The sequence below is a fragment of the Salmo salar genome, chromosome 20 (assembly GCF_965601325.2).
Source record: "Salmo salar chromosome 20, fSalSal1, whole genome shotgun sequence".
Classification (NCBI taxonomy): domain Eukaryota; kingdom Metazoa; phylum Chordata; class Actinopteri; order Salmoniformes; family Salmonidae; genus Salmo; species Salmo salar.
In genome coordinates, this window is record NC_138310.1 from 17156915 (window position 1) to 17180000 (window position 23086).

Consider the following 23086-nt stretch of genomic DNA (forward strand, 5'->3'; position numbering starts at 1 on the left):
GGATCTCGCTGCACTTTGCTCCGTTCATCTTTTCCTCAATCCTGACTAGTCTCCCAGTCCTTGCCGTTGAAAAACATCCCCACAGCATGATGCTGCCACCACGCTTCACAGTAGGGATGGTGCCAGGTTTTCTCCAAACATGACGCGTGGCATTCAGGCCAAAGAGTTCAGTCATAGTTTCATCAGACCAGAGAATCCAAGAGGGCTGTCATGTGCCTTTTACTAATCTATGGATTTCACATGACTGGAAATACAGCTATGCATCTATTGGTCATAGTGTCATGCAGCGTGACACATCTCCTTTGCATAGACTTTATCAGGCTGTTGATTGTGGCCTGTGGAATGTTGTCCCACTTCTCTTCAATCGCCGTGTGAAGTTGCTGAACATTAGCGGGAACTGGAACACAATGTCACACATCGCACATCAAACCAGAGCATCCCAAAAATGCTCAATGGGTGACATGTCTGGTGAGTATGCAGGCCATGGAAGACCTGGGACATTTTCAGCTTCCAGGAATTGTGTACAGATCCTTGCAACATGAGGGGCTGTGCATTATCATGCTGAAACATGTGATGGCGACGGATGAATGGCACGACAATGGGCCTCAGGATCTCACGTTATCTCCATCAATTCAAATTGACATTGATAAAATGCAATTGTGTTCGTTGTCCGTAGCTTATGCCTGCCCATACCATAACCCCATTGCCACTATGGGGTACTCTGTTCACAACACTGATGTCAGCAAACCTCTCGCCCAGACGACATAGTACATGTGGTCTGGGGTTATGAGACTGGTTGTATATACTGCCAAATTCTCTAAAACAACAATAGAGGCGGCTTATGGTAGAGAAATTAACATTCAATTCTCTGGCAACAGCTCTGGTGGACATTTCTGCAGTCAGCATGCCAATTGCATGCTCCCTCAAAACTTGAGACATCTTTGGCATCGTGTTGTGACATAACTACACATTTGAGTGGCCTTTTGTTTCCAGCACAAGGTGCACCTGTGTAATGATCATGCTGTTTAAACAGCTTCTTAATATGCCACACCTGTCAGGTGGATGGATTATCTTGGCAAAGGAGTAATGCTCACTAACATGCATGTAAACAAATTTGTGCACATCATTTTAAAGTATTAAGCCTTTTGTGCATATGTAAAATGTCTGGGATCTTTCATTTCAGCTCATGAAACCAACAGTTTACATGTTGCATTTATATTTTTGTCAGTGTATATTGGGTATCACGTGTATATTTATGTTGTATATACAGGGCACATTTGTAAAAGAGACCTAGGTCTTAATGTGTCTGCCCTGTTAAAAAAGGTTACATAAACAATTTTTAATTGCCCAATTTCCTTATATGAACTGTAACTCAGTAAAATCTTGTAGTTAAGAGGGCCCACTGAACAACACCATAACCCCTAGAACCATTCAGGAAAAAAAAACTAATAGAATACGCAAGGAAAAAAATGAGGTGCTAATATGATATAGACAAATCTCTTTTATTAACACGATATTATGACCATTCACTAGTGTACCACTTTGAGTTCCAATGTTTGGCACTGTCAATTATATTACAGTGTACACTGATACTTTAAACTGTATTCACACAACCATTCTTAACAAAATGACATTTTTTTTTATAAAGGTGGAAAAGTGATTATTAACATAACTATTTGAAAATACATGAACAATTATAATTCCAAGAGGACATTAGTGCACACTTACAAATGTACAACTTGAGTTATCAAAACGACATGTATTTAAAAACATACTACAGTTCCTGTTTCTCCTGGTGCTTTATGTTTAAAGGTTCACCTGTATAGAAAGTGTCAGTGTTGTGTAGATGTGCTCAGTGCATTCGTTTTTAAAAGCTTTACCTGTATTACAAGTGCATCAGTAACCCATAGTATACCCACATGGTATAAACAGAACATTAAAATCAGCCAACAACAAAATATTATTTTGGAACTATTCAATTATCATTATGGGCCAAAACATTTGTGTTCTCACATTTGAATAATGCAATAACCGTTTGTGTATTGGAAAAAATAATACATACAAAAAGTGTTTCATTATGTTTGTGTAATCGTTGTTATTATTATCTATAAGTAAAATGTACAAATATCTCGGGTTCATAAATATTTTTTGAATGTGTGAATTTAATTACTCCAGTGAATTTTCTTTTGTAAAAGTACCATTAAAAAGGTCGTTTAAGAGGTCCAGCATTCATTCAGGATGCCCAACAGGCCAAAAACCCAGACTGCAGGACCCGCTACTAAGTCAGAGTAGAGCATAATACTCAGCCACAACCATTATACTTTTTCAAGTAAGAGAAAGTGATAGATTATCCCATCTTAAAGGATCATCCAGAGAACTATCAATCACAAGGTATCATGAGACCCTCCAAACTGTACTTCTGTCCCTGTTGAGGTTATATTTGGCGTTAAGTTTGTCTATTGTAGCTTAATTGTTCTGGAGTCCCTTTGAAACGTGCCTGGATCTGCTCTAGAGTCTTGCCTTTGGTCTCCGGGACAAAGATGATGGTGAAGACTATGTTGAGCGCACAACACCCAGAGAACAGCCAGAAGGTTCCAGCACTGGTTAGAAGGTCCTGAAATACATTTATCATGGATTGTTATTACAATACCCAAATACATCCTTACAGTTACCAGTATTACCTTATAGACCTCTGAGCGGATCCTCTAAAATGTATTGACTGACACTACACATGAACTGCAGAGTAAACTTCTTTGTTCAGCGCATTAAGTGTCTATCTGTATACATAGCAATGTTTGTATATCTGTAATAAAAAGGCTGTTAAAGTTCACATATAGACATTTGTGTCTCTGCTTGGCTAAGAAAATGCGAACCAGTAAAACCACAACTGCAAAATGGCTTCCTCACAAGCCCTCTTTATCTGCCCGCTCAACATCTCTTTATCCCCCACATCTGCCATATAGGATGCCCAAAATCAACACCAGCTCACCATCAGGTTCTGGAAGGTCTTGGTGATGATGAAGGCAGAGCCCCAGTTGGTGAGGACACAAACAGAGCTGGCAAACCCCTTTACTCGCGTGGGAAAGATCTCTGACATCACCAGCCAGGGGATGGGACCCCAACCAAGAGAGAAACCTGAATTGACCACAAGGTATGATGATTAGAATAAGTTTCACACTAAGCAAAATGTCAGATCTGAACTTAAAATATAAAAATGGCTATACGGTTGATAGTAAGTTCAAAACACATGGAATAATTTACAGGTGACTAAACCAACTATACACTAAAAGAAACATTACTAGGCAATGCAGACAATTAATTTCAATTTGTTTTTATCTAGCCAGGATAGTTTGCTGGGTCCCAATAGTCACAATTTAAGAGTGGGGTTCACCTGTGATGAAGAAGCCCATGCTGGACAGTGCGAGCCATGACAGATCAGCCGCAGGGTTCTGGGCAAGGGGACTCTCTACTAGGCAGAGTCCTGAGGAGTTACCATGGTTTTCACTGGACAACTTGAAGTAGACACCAAAGGCAGCAGTGCTTAGACACATAAAAACTCCTTAATAGAGAAAGAGAGGGAGGAAGAGAGAGAGACAAAGGACATTTATTTTCACAATTGAACATGGATTTTCAGGTAGTTGGGGCCCAGTTTGGGTGATGGGTGTGGTAATTTGATGTTAAGCTTGACAGTGCCTTATTTCAGCCCTACAATTTTGGAGAGGGATTGCCAAAAAGGATTCGATTGATTCATTATAAAATCAGTGGAGGAAGAAAGATAAGTAACTGATAACACGCAGACAGTGACAGACACACACGTTTGTGAGACATAAGCACCAGAGACGATGAGGAGAAGCTTCCTTCCGGCGCGGTCCATGACCAATGCTGCTACTGCAGTGAATACTACCTGGGTTGCTGCTACTACCACCGTAGCAACATCGCTGTTCTGAAAAACAAATAATCACCTGTCATTTTATTACATATAACCTCAATGGTATGTCAATATTCATAGTATCTATAGTACTTAGATAATCACATTACAGCTTATGAATAGTAATGAGTTTAAAATACATCAAACCAATGAATCTTAAAACAAACTGAATCATAAAAGATTACAATAAATAAAGCATTGGTCGGTCCAGCTGCTAAAATACCGATAACACTTAACAATTCTTACCTTAAAATGGGCCTTCTCAAAGATAGTCTCAGCATAGAACATGATGGCGTTAATACCGGTGAGCTGCTGGAAGAGCATCAACATGATGCCCACTCCAAGGGGCTTGTATACTCCAGGGTCCTTAAGATCAGCCATCCCAAAACTACCTCCCTGGTTTAACACAAAGCACACAGTCATCACACCCTCTAATGCTAATTAACATGGTTCAGATGTGTTAGCATGCTTCTTTGTTCCAGATTCTTCTCAGACTAAATCCACAACATAGAGGACAACCGTTTCTCAGCTCTGTCAAGTTTCTCTCTGCTCTGGTTCCCTACACAAGTGGGGCTGACCTAAATATACTTACTCAGACACATAACCGTGCAAGTGAAGAGAGGTCCCACGATAAAAATTGTAAGACTTAACCAAATCAGAAGGAACAGAGCAACACAGATGTGCGACTCTCTCTCCCTACCTGAGTATTATTCTAGTTCTCTGCTGCCAATGACTTGAACGAACTACAAAAATCTCTGAAACTGGAAACACTTATCTCCCTCACTAGCTTTAAGCACCAGCTGTCAGAGCAGCTCACAGATCACTGCACATAGCCCATCTATAATTTAGCCCAAACAACTACCTCTTCCCCTACTGTATTTATTTAGCTCCTTTGCACCCCATTATTTCTATTTCTACTTTGCACTTTCTTCCACTACAAATCTACCATTCCAGTGTTTTACTTGCTATATAGTATATACTTTGCCACCATGGCCTTTTTTTGCCTTTACCTCCCTTATCTCACCTTGTATATAGACTTATTTTTCTACTGTATTATTGACTGTATGTTTGTTTTACTCCATGTGTAACTCTGTGTTGTTGTATGTGTCGAACTGCTTTGCTTTATCTTGGCCAGGTCGCAATTGTAAATGAGAACTTGTTCTCAACTTGCCTACCTGGTTAAATAAAGGTGAAATACATTTTTTTAATAAAAAATACCTTTGTCTCATACATTGTGAAATGGCATAATGCCTTTCTTAAAGCAAGTCTTATACTTCATGATTACTAGGGAATACGCAAAGCTCACCTGGTCGTCAGAAGCATCCTCGATGCGGGCACACTCCCACTCTGCAGGGGCGTCTGGCCCCCTCAGAAAGCGCAGTGCCTCCTCAGCTTCCCTTTGTTTACCCTGAGACAGCAGGAACCTGGGTGTCTCAGGCATGAAACACATGAACACCATCATCAGGGTGGGAGGGATGGAGCAGCAGATCGCTAGCCAGCGCCAGTCCAGTGACATCCCTGGGAAAATCTACATTTAAGTCATTTAGCAGACGCCCTTATCTAGAGCAACTTACAGTTAGTGCATTCATCTTAAGATAGCTGCATGTAGGTGGGACAAACACATAGGTGGGACAAACACATATCTCAGTCATAGTAAGTACATTTTCCTCAATAAAGTAGCTATCAGCAAAGTCAGAGCTAGTAAAGGGGGGGGAAGTCAAGTGCGAGTGTTAGTTCATGAAAGGTGGGGTGAGTAGGGGGTGCGAGGAGGGAGGGTGATGGAGGGATTATTTAAGACTCTTTGAAGAGGTAGGGTTTTCAGGAAGATTGGCAGGGACTTGCTGTCCTAGCTTCAGGGGAAAGCTGGTTCCAACAGGGACTGCGGTTGAAAATTAGCCGGCTGGCTAAAACCGGCACTTTTACTGAAACGTTGATTAATGTGCACTGTCCCTGTAAAAATAAAATAAACTCAAAAATAAAATAAACTCAACATTGGGGTACCAGGACAGAGAAGACCGTGGACTGGGCTGACTGGGAGCTGCTCTCCCGTAGGGGTGGGAGGGCCATGAGACCAAAGGTGGAAGAATGGAGTGCTCGGGTTGGGGTGTAGGGATTGAGCATAGCTTGAAGGTAGGGATGGGCAGTTCCTCTTGCTACTCTGTAGTCAAGTACCATGGTCTTGTAGTGGATGTGAGCTTCGATTGGAAACCAGTGGAGGGTGCGGAGGAGCGGAGTGACATGGGAAGGTTGAACGCCAGGCAGGCTGCAGCATTCTAGATAAATAGCAGGGGTTTCATGGCACCCAGCCAAAATAGAGTTGCAGTAGTCCAGACGTGAGATGACAAGTGCCTGGACTAGGACCTGCGCCGCTTCCTGTGTGAGGTAGGGTCGTACTCTACGGATGTTGTAGAGCATGAACCTGTAGGAGCGGGTCACTGGAAGCAGAGAGACAGTAGAGTATGGAATGTGCGAAGGCAGTAGTGCAATGACCCTAGTAGAGTCATTCCGTGTGAAAAAACTAAGTTCTGGATTCCACAGCTGTGTTGTTGATATTACGTAATTTTATGTATAAAAAAAATAAGGTAACTCCAGAACATGAACAATGAAAATGCAGAATGTTGATTATTAGTATCCATCACTAGCCTAGCACGAACAAGATCAGGATGGTTCGTACTAGGCAAATCCATCACCCCGGTTGATTAAATTGAAATTCATATTTAGAAGAGCATATACAGGCAATGAGTTAATGAAACGTTTCTTCCTTTCAACATTCCTCAGCCAAAGACCATTGCCTCCAAATACTAGAGACGATGGAGACAAAACAGCCAACCTCTCCTGCAATGGTACTGTTTATTGAGGAAGTAAATGGAGAAACACGCATGGTATGTCGGTAACTAGATTAGGCATAGCGGTGGCTTGTGAGGCCGGCAAAAATGAGAGCACTCTCAGTTAGTAGGGTGGAATCTTGATCATGCCTGGTGATGATAATCACATGACAATACCGATTGCAGCTGAATAGCTTTTGATGGTGGTTTGTACCTTGAACAAAACACCCCATCATTAAAACATTTACCTCTACCCGTATGACTACTGTTGTAACCTCTGTCATAAAATTGTACAACACTGACAAACCCTTAATGACATGGTCAGATGCTTGTCAAATCCTGTCTGCTGACCAGATACAGTATACAAACGGCATATAGAATTTCTCATGAGATTCAAACCAATAAATCATAACATCCAAATGTTGCCAACAAATGGACATCTGTGGCGTACCTGCTATATATACTCCCATGATTCCTGTGACCACCATGAGTTGAACACAGGAGCCCATTGCCCCACGGACACGCTCATGGGCCATCTCTGAGATGTACAGCTAGAGCACAGAGGAAGAGAAAAGTGATAAACGATGTTCACACAGGAAGAGTATGCAGCATGACATATTGCTAGAAGCAATAAAACAGAGGTACAGCGTAAAATAGGAATATATGAGGATATATACTAATTAGAATGCATGCATTCATTCATACAGTCATGCATCTTAGTCATCAATCTTGATCAATTTAAGCAGATAGCATCAGAGTAAACATTCCAAGGTACTTACTGGGACCACTAGTGACGTAACCCCACTTGCCAGTCCTGTGAGGACCCTTCCAAGATACAGCATCCAGATATTCTGAGCAGCAATGATGATAGTAAAACCAAAGATATAAGGTATGGAGCAGAACATAAGACTCAGCTTCCTCCCGATCTTGTCCACCATCCAACCTCCGAGTAGACCCCCTATAGCAGCTCCTATCGTCACGATAGACTGCAAAACAGAAAAAAGAACAGAGTCAATGAAATGGATAATGTCCACTTTAATCTACTCAGGAATGATTAGGGCCCTGACCTGACCAGGAAAAAAAACTGAGTCCGTGTTATAGCATGACAATGATCCAAAGCTTATCCTGGTTGGGTTATGAGGGGGGGAAATCAGGGCCCCATGACAAGAATGTTATCTTACCCCAAACCAGGAAGCCTCTTCTTTGTCTAGTTGTAATCTCGGGTCAGTGATTGTGCTTAGTTCAGGGATGGCAGGGGAACTGTACCCTAACACGAACCCAAAACTCAGGGGGCCAAGGACTGCTGCAAAAGTGGCGAGGTACAGCTTTCCATTCTTCACCTTGCTGTTGAAAATATAGAACAGGTGGGGTTACAAAAATCAGCTTTATTGTAACAACACTATTTACATTCAAGACTTCACCAACCCAACAAAACTAGACCATGTTTTTATTAAAGAACTACAGTATGCTACTGCTGTCAAGTAAGCAGACACTCGCAGTCAAGCCATCCCCCTGAATTTGGGTGCTCGAATACACAAGACTTTACCGGTGTCGCTTGTTTTCTGGTAGAGAAACTGAGTCGGATGCACATTTGGAGACGACAGCTACAAATCATTCCAAGCAAACAGTTTGAAGCACACATTCAATATTCCACAAAAATCATACCAAATAGTATATTTCAGTTTCGCGCCTTATCGAAAATGACTTTATCACGGGTAGAGTGAGGCTGCAGTAGCCTACCGGGGGGTGCTGTTTAGCAAATATTAAATTGTGAAAGCAAGAAGTGTTTACAGCCATGACATCCAAACACAAACCTATGATCTAAGTGAGCTTGATGGGTTTTCCATTAGAGAGAGATTATACATTTTTTTAAAGTGTTAAATAACTACATTTTACTTGATCTATTCCCACATTCTTTATCTTAAGCATTATTTTAAGTACTTTTATTAAAGTGTACTTTGATGACTCCTAAGAAATCCACAGTGAAAATGTCTGGTAGACTTTTTTGTTGTTGTTGCGTGTCACCAGTAGATAATTAATCCAGTATGATGACCATTGCATACCACAAAGTGACAATATTATGCCATATCTTAAAAGGAGCTGACACACACCAACTCTATGCAGCCTCTTGAATGGTGTTCATTTCAATACTTGCCCCTTGGGAGAGGTTAATGTTAGGAACAGTTCCGTCTCTGTCTCCCTTCCAGGGTTCCCAGGGGAACTATGAGGCGAGGACACAGGAGAGAGGGATGAGGCAGATGACAGGAGAAAAGCGAGGGAGGGGATGGAGAGGAGGGAAAACGGAGAAGGTGTTGGCTCAGGGGAGACACACCTGAACCAGCCCTCACTCCTGATCTAAGAGCACAGACAGACACAGACACAGACACACACGTTTGAGCCAGCTATACCCTTCCTGTGACGTTATATGCTTGCTTTCTAAATACAGAATCATGTAAGAAAGATATAATTTGTGCTTGAATATGATATATTTGACTGACTGACTTAATTACAATATTTTTAAAGAATTGTCATTAACGTCAGATCATTTCATATGTTATAGCTTGAAAAACATGAAACCCTGTGGTGCTGTAGAGCAGGAATGGAGGAGGTGAAAACAATGTATTTTTCCACCAGAAATTAGTATAGGGGATTTCAAAAGGCTTCTGATGTTCTTATGCTCATAATTTGTGTAACTCTGTGTAATAAACAGCTCCCTATCCTCCGGATGTGTACCAAACTCACTAAAAGTGGCAGTAATAAAGCCTCTCCTGAATAAGACAAACCTTGACCACTCGAAAAATAAAATAATAATAAATAAAAATGGCCTACATCAAATCTCCCATTCCTCTCAAATCTTTGGGAAAAAGCTGTTGCTCAGCAACTCACTGCCTTCCTGAAGACAAATCAAGTTTACAAAACGCAACAGTCTGGTTTAAGACCTATTCATAGTACTGAAACCGCACCCGTAAAGGTGGTAAATTATCTTTTAATGGCATAAGACCAAGGCCCTGCTTCTGTCCTCGTGCTCCTAGACCATAGTGCCGCTTTCGACACCATCGATCACCACATTCTTTTGGAGAGATTGGAAACCTTAATTGGTCTACACTGACAAGTTCTTGCCTGGTTTAGATCTTATCTGTTGGAAAGACATCAGCTAACCTCTGTGGATGGTTTGTCCTCTGACAAATCAATGGTACGTTTCAGTGTTCCATTCTAGGATCACTATTGTTTTCACTAAATATATACTGCTCAAAAAAATAAAGGGAACACTTAAACAACACATCCTAGATCTGAATGAAATAAATAATCTTATTAAATACTTTTTTCTTTACATAGTTGAATGTGCTGACAACAAAATCACACAAAAATAATGGAAATCCAATTTATCAACCCATGGAGGTCTGGATTTGGAGTCACACTCAAAATTAAAGTGGAAAACCACACTACAGGCTGATCCAACTTTGATGTAATGTCCTTAAAACAAGTCAAAATGAGGCTCAGTAGTGTGTGTGGCCTCCACGTGCCTGTATGACCTCCCTACAACACCTGGGCATGCTGCTGATGAGGCGGCGGATGGTCTCCTGAGGGATCTCCTCCCAGACCTGGACTAAAGCATCCGCCAACTCCTGGACAGTCTGTGGTGCAACATGGCGTTGGTGGATGGAGCGAGACATGATGTCCCAGATGTGCTCAGTTGGATTCAGGTCTGGGGAACGGGTGGGCCAGTCCATAGCATCAATGCCTTCCTCTTGCAGGAACTGCTGACACACTCCAGCCACATGAGGTCTAGCATTGTCTTGCATTAGGAGGAACCCAGGGCCAACCGCACCAGCATATGGTCTCACAAGGGGTCTGAGGATCTCATCTCGGTACCTAATGGCAGTCAGGCTACCTCTGGCGAGCACATGGAGGGCTGTGCGGCCCCCCCAAAAAATGCCACCCCACACCATGACTGACCCACCGCCAAACCGGTCATGCTGGAGGATGTTGCAGGCAGCAGAACGTTCTCCACGGCGTCTCCAGACTCTGTCACGTCTGTCACGTGCTCAGTGTGAACCTGCTTTCATCTGTGAAGAGCACAGGGCGCCAGTGGCGAATTTGCCAATCTTGGTGTTCTCTGGCAAATGCCAAACGTCCTGCACGGTGTTGGGCTGTAAGCACAACCCCCACCTGTGGACGTCGGGCCCTCATACCACCCTCATGGAGTCTGTTTCTGACCGTTTGAGCAGACACATGCACATTTGTGGCCTGCTGGAGGTCATTTTGCAGGGCTCTGGCAGTGCTTCTCCTGCTCCTCCTTGCACAAAGGTGGAGGTAGCGGTCCTGCTGCTGGGTTGTTGCCCTCCTACGGCCTCCTCCACGTCTCCTGATGTACTGGCCTGTCTCCTGGTAGCGCCTCCATGCTCTGGACACTACGCTGACAGACACAGCAAACCTTCTTGCCACAGCTCGCATTGATGTGCCATCCTGGATGAGCTGCCCTACCTGAGCCACTTGTGTGGGTTGTAGACTCCGTCTCATGCTACCACTAGAGTGAAAGCACCGCCAGCATTCAAAAGTGACCAAAACATCAGCCAGGAAGCATAGGAACTGATAAGTGGTCTGTGGTCACCACCTGCAGAACCACTCCTTTATTGGGGGTGTCTTGCTAATTGCCTATAATTTCCACCTGTTGTCTAATCCATTTGCACAACAGCATGTGAAATGTATTGTCAATCAGTGTTGCTTCCTAAGTGGACAGTTTGATTTCACAGAAGTGTGATTGACTTGGAGTTACATTGTGTTGTTTAAGTGTTCCCTTTATTTTTTTGAGCAGTGTATATAATTTGTTTGCCATATCGCCCAGCCCTACTCCTGACGTGTTGACCTGTTGCACCTTCTATAACCACCGTGATTATTATTTGACCATGCTGGTCATGTATGAACATCTTGAAGAACGACCTGGCCATGTACTCTTATAATCTCCACCCGGCACAGCCAGAAGAGGACTGGCCACCCTACAGAGCCTGGTTCCTCTAGGTTTTTATCCTAGGTTCCTGTCTTTCTATGGAGTTTTTCCTAAACACTGTGCTTCTATATCTGCATTGCTTGTTATTTGGGGTGTTAGGCTGGGTTTCTGTATAAGCACTTTGTGACAACTGCTGATGTAAAAATGATGTAAAAAGGACTTCATAAATAAATTTGATTGATTGAGTCTCTGGACTTTATCCCCATTTAAAATCTGTAGTTTGAATTGAAGAGAGGAGTCCATAAGTGCAGATGAAGGATATCAAAGTATGGGCTGTATGGAGGAATAGTTTAAAAAAAAAAGTTCCCAAACAGGTCACTCTTTCCCCATGTAAAATAGCACTTTGAGTGACTAAAATATCACCCATAATGTTGGTTTTGGATAGAAATGCTTAAAATGTGAAAGTACTCTCAATGGCTAACTACTAGGAAGTTTGAATGTTTTTCGGGGCATGGAAACATATACCATTGACACCAGGCAGGATGGGGCCATAGCTAGCTAACTATAGCTACTGAAACAGATTGTTGTTTTGCTATGTTCTTGGGGAAGAACATTGTTTGCAACTTTACCAGCATCATAGCATACGTATCGATGAATCGTTGTGACATATGAAATACAAGTGACAGTGTAATCAATGTGTAATAACTACGTAAATTAATGAACGCGTTAAATGCAGTCATATTCAGGTCTTGATTGGTCAAATAGTATTATATGACACGTCAAATAGTATATTTTTTACACGCAAAGACCCAAACGGCGTTCCTTAGAAATCCTGGTTGAGAATGAAACGACTGAACAAATGAAACAGCACAGAAAGTAAGTAAAAGAAATAGGTTTTGATTATGTTTTACTGGTAATGGGGACATACGTAAAAATGCCAACAAAATAACTTTTTGGTCAGTGTGGTGTTTGTGTGTGTGTGTGTGCGCGTAACCTTTCTTTAACTAGGCAAGTCAGTTAAGAACAAATTCTTATTTACAATGATGGCCAACCCCAGCCAAACTCGGACAACGCTGGGCCAATTGTGCGCTGCCCTATGGGACTCCCAATCACGGCCGGATGTGATACAGCCTGGATTCGAACCAGGGACAGTAGTGACTCCTCTTGCAGTGAGATGCAGTGCCTTAGACCGCGGCGTCCATGTGTGTGTGTGTGTGTGTGTGTTAACTATTTAACTGTACTATGCTTACAAGGCCGCTAAAATGTTAAATATCGGTATCTGTTTTTTTGGCAAGGAAAATATTGGATATCGGTATCGGCCAAAAATGTAATATCGGTGCATCACTAATGAAAAGCCCAGGAGGCCGGCCATTTCTGAGATACTGGAACCGATGCGCCTGGCAGGGACGATCATACCACGCTCAAAATTGCTTATGTCACTCATTTTGCCCATTCTAACGGTCAATCGAACAGTAAGTAAGTGAATGCCTCGATGCCTTCTGGTTGCTTTATATAGAACGCCACAGCCAAGTGATTCACTGTCAGTAAGAGCGAACCACTTTCGTGAAGGTGGTGGTGTACCTAATAAACTAGCCGCTGAGTAGTGTACATCATTGGTGTTGGCTCACTTGACCGCAGCATGGAAATGGCGCCAGAGGGGATGGCTGCCGTTTTACGGGCTCCTAACCATATGTGCTATTTTGTCCTTTTTTTGCATTGTTTGTATTTTTTTACTTATTTTGTACATAATGTTGCTGCTACTGTCTCTTGACCAGAAATAACTTCTGGACATCAGAACAGCGATTACTCACCTCGAACTGGACAAAGATTTTTTTCTTTAACGAGTCCGACGCAAAGAATATACTGCTTTCTCAGGAACGGGCCCAAAACCCCATCATTTTCCTAAAGGAAAGACGGTGAAAAAAAGGGGGTGGAGGTCGGGCTGCCTTCTGAGAATTTGTAGGTGAGTGAGTAAACCTCCACTACCATCTGTTCTATTGGCCAACGTGCAATCATTGGAAAACAAAATGGATAATATACGATCAAGACTATTCTACCAATGGGACATTAAAAATAGTAATATCTTATGTTTCACCGAGTCGTGGCTGAACCACGACACATAATATAGAGCTGCCGGGATTTTCCATGCATCGGCAGGACAGAGAAGCTAGGGGTGGGGGTGTGTGTCTATTTGTCTATAACAGCTGGTGCACGATGTCTAATATTAAAGAAGTCTCGAGGTATTGCTTGCCTGAGGTAGAATACCTTATGATAAGCTGTAGACCGCACTATTATTAATAGCCGTCTATTTACCACCACAAACCGATGCTGGCATTAAGACTGCACTCAACCAGCTGTATAAGGCCATAAGCAAAAAAGAAAATGCTCATCCAGCAGTGGTGCTCCTAGTGGCCGGGGACTTTAATGCGGGCAAACTTAAATCCGTTCGACCTCATTTCTACCAGCATGTCACATGTGCAACCAGAGGGGAAAAAAATAAATAAACTCTAGACCACCTTTACTCCACAGAGACTCATAAAAAGCTCTCCCTCCATTTGGCAAATCTGACCATAATTATATCCTTCTGATTCCTGGTTACAAGCAAAAACTAAAGCAGGAAGTACCAGTGACTTGCTCAATACAGAAGTGGTTTGATGATGCAGATGCTACGGGACTGTTTTGCTAGCACAGACTGGAATGTGTTCCGGGATTCATCCAATGGCATTGAAGAGTATACCACCTCAGTCATCGGCTTCATCAATAAGTGCATTGACGACATTGTCCCCACAGTGATCGTAAGTACATGTCCCAACCAAAAGCCATGGATACAGGCAACCTCCGCATCAGGCTAAAGCTGCCGCTTTCAAGGAGCGGGACACTAATCTGGACGCTTTTAAGAAATCCTGCTACGCCCTAAGACGAACCATCAAACTGGCAAAGCGTCAATACAGGATTAAGATTGCATCCCATTACACCGGCTTTGGCGCTTGTCGGATGTGGCAGGGCTTGAAAAAATTCCGGACTACAAAGTGAAACCCAGCCGTGAGCTGCCCAGTGATGCGAGCCTACCAGACGAGCTAAATGCCTTTTATGCTCGCAACACTGAAGCATTCATGAGAGCACCAGCTGTTCCGGACGACTGTATGATAACGCTCTCAGTAACCGATGTGAGAAAGACCTTTAAACAGGTCAACATTCACAAAGCCACGGGGCCAGACGGATTGCCAAGATGTGTACTCAAAGCATGCGCGGACCAACTGCTAAGTGTCTTCACTGACATTTTCAACCTCTCCCTGACTGAGTCTGTAATACCTACATGCTTTAAGCAGACCACCATAGTCCCTGTGCACAAGGAAGCGAATGTAACCTGCTAAATGATTACCGCCCCGTAGCACTCACGACGGTAGCCATGAAGTGCTTTGAAAGGCTGGTCATGGCTCACATCAACACCATCATCCCAGAAACCCTAGACCCATTCCCCATACCGCCCAAACAGATCCACAGATGACACAATCTCAAATCGCACTCCACACTGCCCATTCCCACTTGGACAAAAGGAACACCTACAATGGGGCAAAAAAGTATTTAGTCAGCCACCAATTGTGCAAGTTCTCCCACTTAAAAAGATGACAGAGGCCTGTAATTTGTGTCATAGGTACACGTCAACTATGACAGACAAAATGAGAAGAAAAAAAATCCAGAAAATCACATTGTAGGATTTTTAATGAATTTATTTGCAAATTATGGTGGAAAATAAGTATTTGGTCAATAACAAAAGTTTCTCAATACTTTGTTATATACCCTTTGTTGGCAATGACACAGGTCAAACATTTTCTGTAAGTCTTCACAAGGTTTTCACACACTGTTGCTGGTATTTTGGCCCATTCCTCCATGCAGATCTCCTCTAGAGCAGTGATGTTTTGGGGCTGTCGCTGGTCAACACAGACTTTCAACTCCCTCCAAAGATTTTCTATGAGGTTGAGATCTGGAGACTGGCTAGGCCACTCCAGGACCTTGAAATGCTTCTTACGAAGCCACTCCTTCGTTGGCCGGGGCGGTGTGTTTGGGATCATTGTCATGCTGAAAGACCCAGCCACGTTTCATCTTCAATGCCCTTGCTGATGGAAGGAGGTTTTCACTCAAAATCTAACGATACATGGCCCCATTCATTCTTTCCTTTACACGGATCAGTCGTCCTGGTCCCTTTGCAGAAAAACAGCCCCAAAGCATGATGTTTCCACCCCCATGCTTCACAGTAGGTATGGTGTTATTTGGATGCAACTCGGCATTCTTTGTCCTCCAAACACGACGAGTTGAGTTTTTACCAAAATGTTATATTTTGGTTTCATCTGACCATATGACATTCTCCCAATCCTCTTCTGGATCATCCAAATGCTCTCTAGCAAACTTCAGACGGGCCTGGACATGTACTGGCTTAAGCAGGGGACACGTCTGGCACTGCAGGATTTGAGTCCCTGGCGGCGTAGTGTGTTACTGATGGTAGGCTTTGTTACTTTGGTCCCAGCTCTCTGCAGGTCATTCACTAGGTCCCCCCGTGTGCTCTGGGATTTTTGCTCACCGTTCTTGTGATCATTTTGACCCCACGGGGTGAGATCTTGCGTGGAGCCCCAGATCGAGGGAGATTATCAGTGGTCTTGTATGTCTTCCATTTCCTAATAATTGCTCCCACAGTTGATTTCTTCAAACCAAGCTGCTTACCTATTGCAGATTCAGTCTTCCCAGCCTGGTGCAGGTCTACAATTTTGTTTCTGGTGTCCTTTGACAGCTCTTTGGTCTTGGCCATAGTGGAGTTTGGAGTGTGACTGTTTGAGGTTGTGGACAGGTGTCTTTTATACTGATAACAAGTTCAACAGGTGCCATTAATACAGGTAACAAGTGGAGGACAGAGGAGCCTCTTAAAGAAGAAGTTACAGGTCTGTGAGAGCCAGAAATCTTGCTTGTTTGTAGGTGACCAAATACTTATTTTCCACCATAATTTGCAAATAAATTCATAAAAAATCCTACAATGTGATTTTCAGGATTTTCTTTCTCATTTTGTCTGTCATAGTTGACGTGTACCTATGATGAAAATTACAGGCCTCTCTCATCTTTTTAAGTGGGAGAACTTGCACAATTGGTGGCTGACTAAATACTTTATTGCCCCACTGTATATGAGAATGCTGTTCATTGATTACAGCTCTGTGTTCAACACCATAGTGCCCACAAAGCTCATCACTAAGTTAAGGACCCTGGGACTAAACACTTCACTCTGCAACTGAATGGACCACATTTGTTACTTTGTTGCAGTATGAAAAAGGATAAAATATATGATCAACAAACTCATGGTGCTGAGTGTTTTTACTTAAACCACACTCCGTAAAACGCACTGTAACGTAAAACGGTTAGACAAAGGGTAGTTACCTAGCAAGTCAGTTATTTTAAGTAAATGAATTAATAAGCGTGGTCCCCATTGCTTTTGCTCTTTAGTTTTCACCAAAATGAAGAGAAAGAAGGACATCATGTCCTTCTACCAAAGAAAAGACAAGGCAGACAGTGAGACAGAGCCAGATGGTTCACGTGTAGAGAGAGCAGAGAGGCTGCAGAGAGAGAGCAGGAAGACTTGTCCATTGGAGAGACAGAGTGAAGGCATAGTAGAGCAGGAAAGTGAGACAGATGGAGAGACTGAGGCTGAGGTAGAGGCTGAGAGTGAGACACCAACAGAGGAGCCTCGTGCGTCCACAAGCAGTGAACCATCAGGTTTGTGATGTTGAATAAATCTTTGGTTACTTGTAAAGCAGTGCAATTAGTCAGTTTGGGCACAGTGAATGGGCACAGTAAGTCCCAGCAAATCCCGGGAGGAACCACCGGTGCAGCCAATGATGAACATATACCCAAGAACTCTGATGGGGGACCGGAGGAGGAGCTTCAAGGCGGCCTGCTACCATGGCTTGAATATTCAAAAAAATCAGACTGTGCTTTGTTACGCCTGCAGGCATTTTAGCCCTCCCAAAGTCTCAGAGACTGTATTTGATTGACAATTGGGTTTTAACAACTGGAAGAAGGCAACTTACAAAGAGGGGGGATTTGCAATTCATGCAAGGTCTGAGCGGCACAAACAAGCAATGATTACATGGAGAGACTATCAGAAAGCTGTAAGAAGTAATGTAACACTGGTAAATGCCCTAAACAAGGAACACAACAAACAGGTTCAAGAAAATCGGGACTATATTAAAACAATAGAAGTACTACTACTTACAGCCACACAAAACATTGCACAAAGAGGACACGATGAGTCTGCGGTGTCAGATAAAGGGAACTTCATGGCAATCCTAGAAACAATAGCTAAGCATGACACAACAGTGAAAAAAAGGTTGACTTCCATTCATAATGCAAAATATACAAGCAAAGGGATTCAGAATGAGGTTCTGAGTTGTTTGTCAGACATGGTTCCAACAAAAATGATAGAAGAAGTGAAAGACAGTGAGGTCTTTAGCATAATGGCAGACGAAACAAAAGATGTACCAAAAAAAAGGAGCAGATATCTCTAGTACTCAGGTACTATCTCAGAGGAGCTGTCCATGAGAGCTTTCTCCACTTTGAATCGGCTGATCAACTAGATGCAGCAGGGCTTACTGACAAAATCATACACATTTTAGAAAGTCATGGTCTTTGAATACAAAAACAACCTAGTAGGCCAAGCATATGACGGTGCTTCCGTATGACTGGCAAGCATTCAGGCGTCCAGGCAGGCATTAAAGAACAAGCAAAGCATGCCTTTTACATCCACTGCAGTGCACACTGTCTAAACTTAGTTTTAGTGGATTCAGTCAAAGCTGTCCCTGAGGTAGGACAGTTCTCCTTACTAGAAAATACTTTTCATCTTCACATCTGGGTCATATGTGCATCAAAAATGGCTTAGCATACAAAAAGAGATGTACCCAGGTGCACCTAGAGAGCTTCGGAGACTAAGTGACACTCGCTGGGCATGTCAATATATGACTATACATACTATTATGGATAGATTACCTGCCATTAAGCAAGTCCTGCAAGACATAGTCCAAGAACACAATGGTGACAGATCTGTTCAGGCACGAGGTCTGCTTGCACAGATAGATTTACAATTCATTGTGTGCCTTGTTACACTCCATAAAGTGTTTGGAGAAGCAAGATTTCTATCAGATATGCTACAGTCACTTGACCTGTCAAAGACTGTTGATTTAGTTGAAGCCTCAGTTCAAACTTTGAATGACTACAGGGATGAGTCATTTTTTGACGACCGATGGAATGAAGTGCTGAACACAGCTGAGCAATGTGATACTGCAATACACCCCCCTGCAAAACGACCAAAAAAGCTAAGGTCTCAATTGAATGGAGACAGTGTACTCAGTACAGTGGGTCAGAGGTCAGATTCAGTACAAGAAAAAGGCAGTTTTCGTACAACCCTTTTCTACCCTGTTTTAGATCATATGCTCAATGAGTTTAACAGAAGGTTCCCTAGCAAAAACTGTGACATAATGAATGGCATCCAAACTCTAAACCCTACAAGTGATGTGTTTCTCAAAGAGAAGTCCCTGTTTCCATTTGCTAGAATGTATGAATCAGATATTGAGGACTTGGGGCATGAACTACATCAGTTCAGAAGACTTTTAGAAAGGAGAATACAGAGTGGCATGCAGAGACCCTCCAGTGTAGTAGAGCTGGCATTATTCATTGAGCCTTATAAAGAAGTTTTCTTTGAGCTCTTTAAACTGTGCCAGATAGGTGTTTCAATCCCTGTTAGTACTGCTTCTTGTGAACTGAGTTTTTCTGCACTAAAGCTGGTGAAAACGTATCTCAGGTCCACAATGTCAGATGACAGATTAAGCCATTTAGGTGTATTAATAAGTATTGAGTCAAGGAGGGCAAAGGCCTTGAGTCTAGATGAATTTGATCTTTTTGCAAAAAACCACAAAAAAATCTGAGAATACAGTTGATGTTACCTGATACTGAATATGTAATGCAAATTAAAATTATACTGGCAATGCAAATAAATTGTTGAATGATTATGAACATGGTCTTTTGCCTGCTAATACCTGCAATGCAGTGAATAAAACGATATGACAACAATAACGTCTAATGTAACTGGCCCCAGCTTGGCCCCCCCAGTTGAAATGGTCTAGAACCGCCACTGGGCAACAACACATCTGCAATGCTGATCCTCAACACTGGGGACCCTCAGGGGTGTGTACTTAGTCCCCTCCTATACTCCCTGTCCACCCACGACTGTGTGGGCAAACAACTCCAACACCATCATTAAGTTTGCTGACAACACAACAGTGGTAGGTCTGATTACCAACAACGATGAGACAGCCTATAGGGAGGAGGTCAGAGACCTGGCAGTGTGGTGCCAGGACAACAACCTCTCCCTCAATGTGAGCAAGACAAAGGAGCTGATCGTGGACTGCAGGAAAAAGCGGGCCGAACAGGCCCCCATTAACATCGACGGGGCTGTAGTGGAGTGGGTTGGGAGTTTCAAGTTCCTTGGTGTCCACATCACAAACAAACTATCATGGTCCAAACATACCAAGACAGTCGTGAAGAGGGCATGACAACACCTTTTCCCCCTCAGGAGACTGAAAAGATTTGGCATGTGTCCCCAGATCTTCAAAAAGTTCTACAGCTGCACCATTGAGAACATCCTGACCGATTGCATCACCGCTTGATATGGCAACTGCTCGGCATCTGACCATAAGGCACTACAGAGGGTAGTGCATGTGGCCCAGTACATCACTGGGGCAAAGCTTCCTGCCACCCAGGACCTATATACTAGGCAGTGTCAGATGGAAGCCCAAAGAATTGTCAAAGACTCCAGTCACCCAAGTCATAAACTGTTCTCTCTGCTACCGCACGGCATGCGGTGCTAGAGCGCCAAGTCTAGAACCAAAAGACTCCTTAACAGCTTCTACCCCCAAGCCATAACACTGCTGAACAATTAATCAAATGGCCACCCAGACTATTTACATTGAACCCCCAACTCATTTGTTTTTACACTGCTGCTACTCGCTATTTAGTATCCATGCATAGTCACTTTACCCCTACCTACATGTACAAATTGCCTCGACAAACATGTAACGTAGCCCCCCCGCACATTGACTCGGTACCGGTACCCCTTGTATATAGCCTCGTTATTGTTATTTATTTGTGTTACTTTTTTATAATGTTTGACTTTAGTTTATTTCTTTAATATTCTCTTAAATCTTTCTTGAACTGCATTATTGGCTAAGGACTTGTAAGTAAGCATTTCCCGGTATGGTCTACACCTGTTGTATTCGGCGCATGTGACAAATAAAGTTTGATTTGATCATGCTGGGTGGTATAGGGCCACCAAAGATATTGGGTTAAAACTTTTCTTGCCATAATCATAACACAAACTTACTCAAGATATTCGTCCTGCTCCGACCTCACTCCTGTCTCTTCTCCATATTCTGCATCAAGCAATCGTCTTGATTCATGATTTTGGATTTCCATCATGTTTTGTCCTGTTGTTTGCGGTCACTTTAAAAACAAAGACCATGAATGCTGGACATGCAGAGCCAGAGAAAATCTTTGCCAAAAACTCTTCGCGAAAGGAAAACCTCCGCACGAGTGACTACAAACCCTCAATTCAACAAGAACATTATCAGGAAATTCTGAAAATCATAATGATGATATTAATATTTTTGTAAGCAAAATATATCCGTTTCACTGTTGTCAACTGACAGACCGGACGGTTATTGTCAAATTGGGTCATATGCTTTTACAGAATCAGCTGATTCGCATTCTCGCCATAAATTCATATTTCCGGTTCCGTTTATGGAACCGAAATTAAAGTTGTTGCCGTTCCGTATAAAGATAATGTAATCATATTTTGAAACAAAGTACAAGAAGTTGGTGAATGGGGTGCTGATAGACAATCGTTGATGGATATTTATAGAGCTTTGATCAGGACAACACTTGATTACGGGTGTATAGTTTATGGAACAGCGCCGAAGACTGCTTCAGAGGCTGGACAGAGGAATCCAGTATATAGCTTTAAGGATGTATATTGGTGCATTTAGGCCGTCATTGTAAAATAAGACTTTAACCGACTTGCCTAGTTAAATAAAGGTTAAATAAAAAATATTTTAAAAATTATCAACATCTGTATGTGCCTTACTAGTGGAGGCAGGTGAGATACCTTTGGAAATACGGCATAAAAAGAAAATGCTTATTGGGTTAAGTTGAAAGGCTGCCATTGAACATTGAGTTTGACATGTCAACAGGATGATGTGGCTTTGACATGAATGTATATTAGCTACTTTAATCACAATATGATTTCTGAAGATGAGTTGAGTTTACCTTAAGGGGCACTCACCTTGATTTAGCAATTTGCAGCTATGGAGAAGAGGCAATGCCAATAGCAGTATACATTTTCAAAGCCTGTGACTTGCTTCGCCAAAGCCATCAATATTTGGGCTCCTGAGTGGCGCCGTCTAAGGCACGGCATCTCAATGCTAGAGGCGTCACTACAGACACCCTGGTTCAAGTCCAGGCTGTATCACAACTGGATGTGATTGGGAGTGCTGTAGGGCGGTGCACAATTGGCCTATTGTCGTCTGGGTTTGGCCGGTGTAGGCCGTCATTGTAAATAAGAATTTGTTCTAACTGACTTGCCTGGTTAAAATATATATATATATATATATATATATATATATTCAGCTGAAACAGGTACAGAACCACATAAATATAGTCTAATTTGTATAAAATAATTGTCTGAAGTTTTCATGTGTTCTGACTTCCAGCTCTATGTGAACCAGGTGGAGGCTTATCTACAGATGTGTGACTTCCTGTCTACAGCCATCAGCTGCAGACATGCCTGCCTCCTGGAGCCTCAGGCTAAGGCCCTCCACAAACCTCTGTCCTGCTGTGTTATGGCTGTGATTTTCTTACAACAGTCTGGGAAACAATTCAGACATAATGATCATCCCTACACAGTCAAGCACGCACCCAGCACCATTGAAGTACCTCTTGCTTCCACTTTGTAAAATGATGTAGGCCTATCTGATAGCACCCTTTTTATAGATCTCATCTGAAAACTGTTGTAATTGTCTTGTTTAGAGAATAGAGATAATATTGAGTTATGTCCACTCCACAGGGGATGTTCCTGGATGCTCTGGAGTTGTTTGCCAAGGCCTTACTGCTGGTCATATCATATGAGGAGGTCAGTGTGAAATTTGAGGTATTCACATAGAGACCTATGTGCATGAAAATGAATATAGTTGTTACTGTTTCCACTATATACAAACACTTTCTTTGGCTTTATCCAAATGTTATCAGCCTGAGGGCATGTGAAATCCTTTGACCTCAGCCATTTCTACAGACAGACAT

At 42.6% G+C, this 23086-nt stretch overlaps 1 protein-coding gene and 1 long non-coding RNA gene across 2 annotated transcripts in view; both read right to left on the bottom strand.

Annotated features, from left to right (window-relative positions):
• LOC145862392 (uncharacterized) overlaps window positions 1-23086 on the bottom strand; it is a 386091-nt gene that overhangs the window by 19151 nt on the left and 343854 nt on the right. The window lies entirely within an intron of this gene.
• LOC106580030 (solute carrier family 2, facilitated glucose transporter member 8) lies at window positions 1484-21484 on the bottom strand. The gene is made up of 10 exons (XM_014160587.3): window positions 21117-21484; window positions 7935-8097; window positions 7533-7739; window positions 7205-7304; window positions 5235-5446; window positions 4175-4324; window positions 3835-3943; window positions 3392-3559; window positions 2990-3135; window positions 1484-2614 (listed from the first exon to the last, which is right to left on the bottom strand). The coding sequence occupies exons 1-10, from the start codon at window positions 21209-21211 to the stop codon at window positions 2447-2449; spliced, it is 1518 nt and encodes a 505-aa protein (XP_014016062.1). The 5' UTR covers window positions 21212-21484; the 3' UTR covers window positions 1484-2446.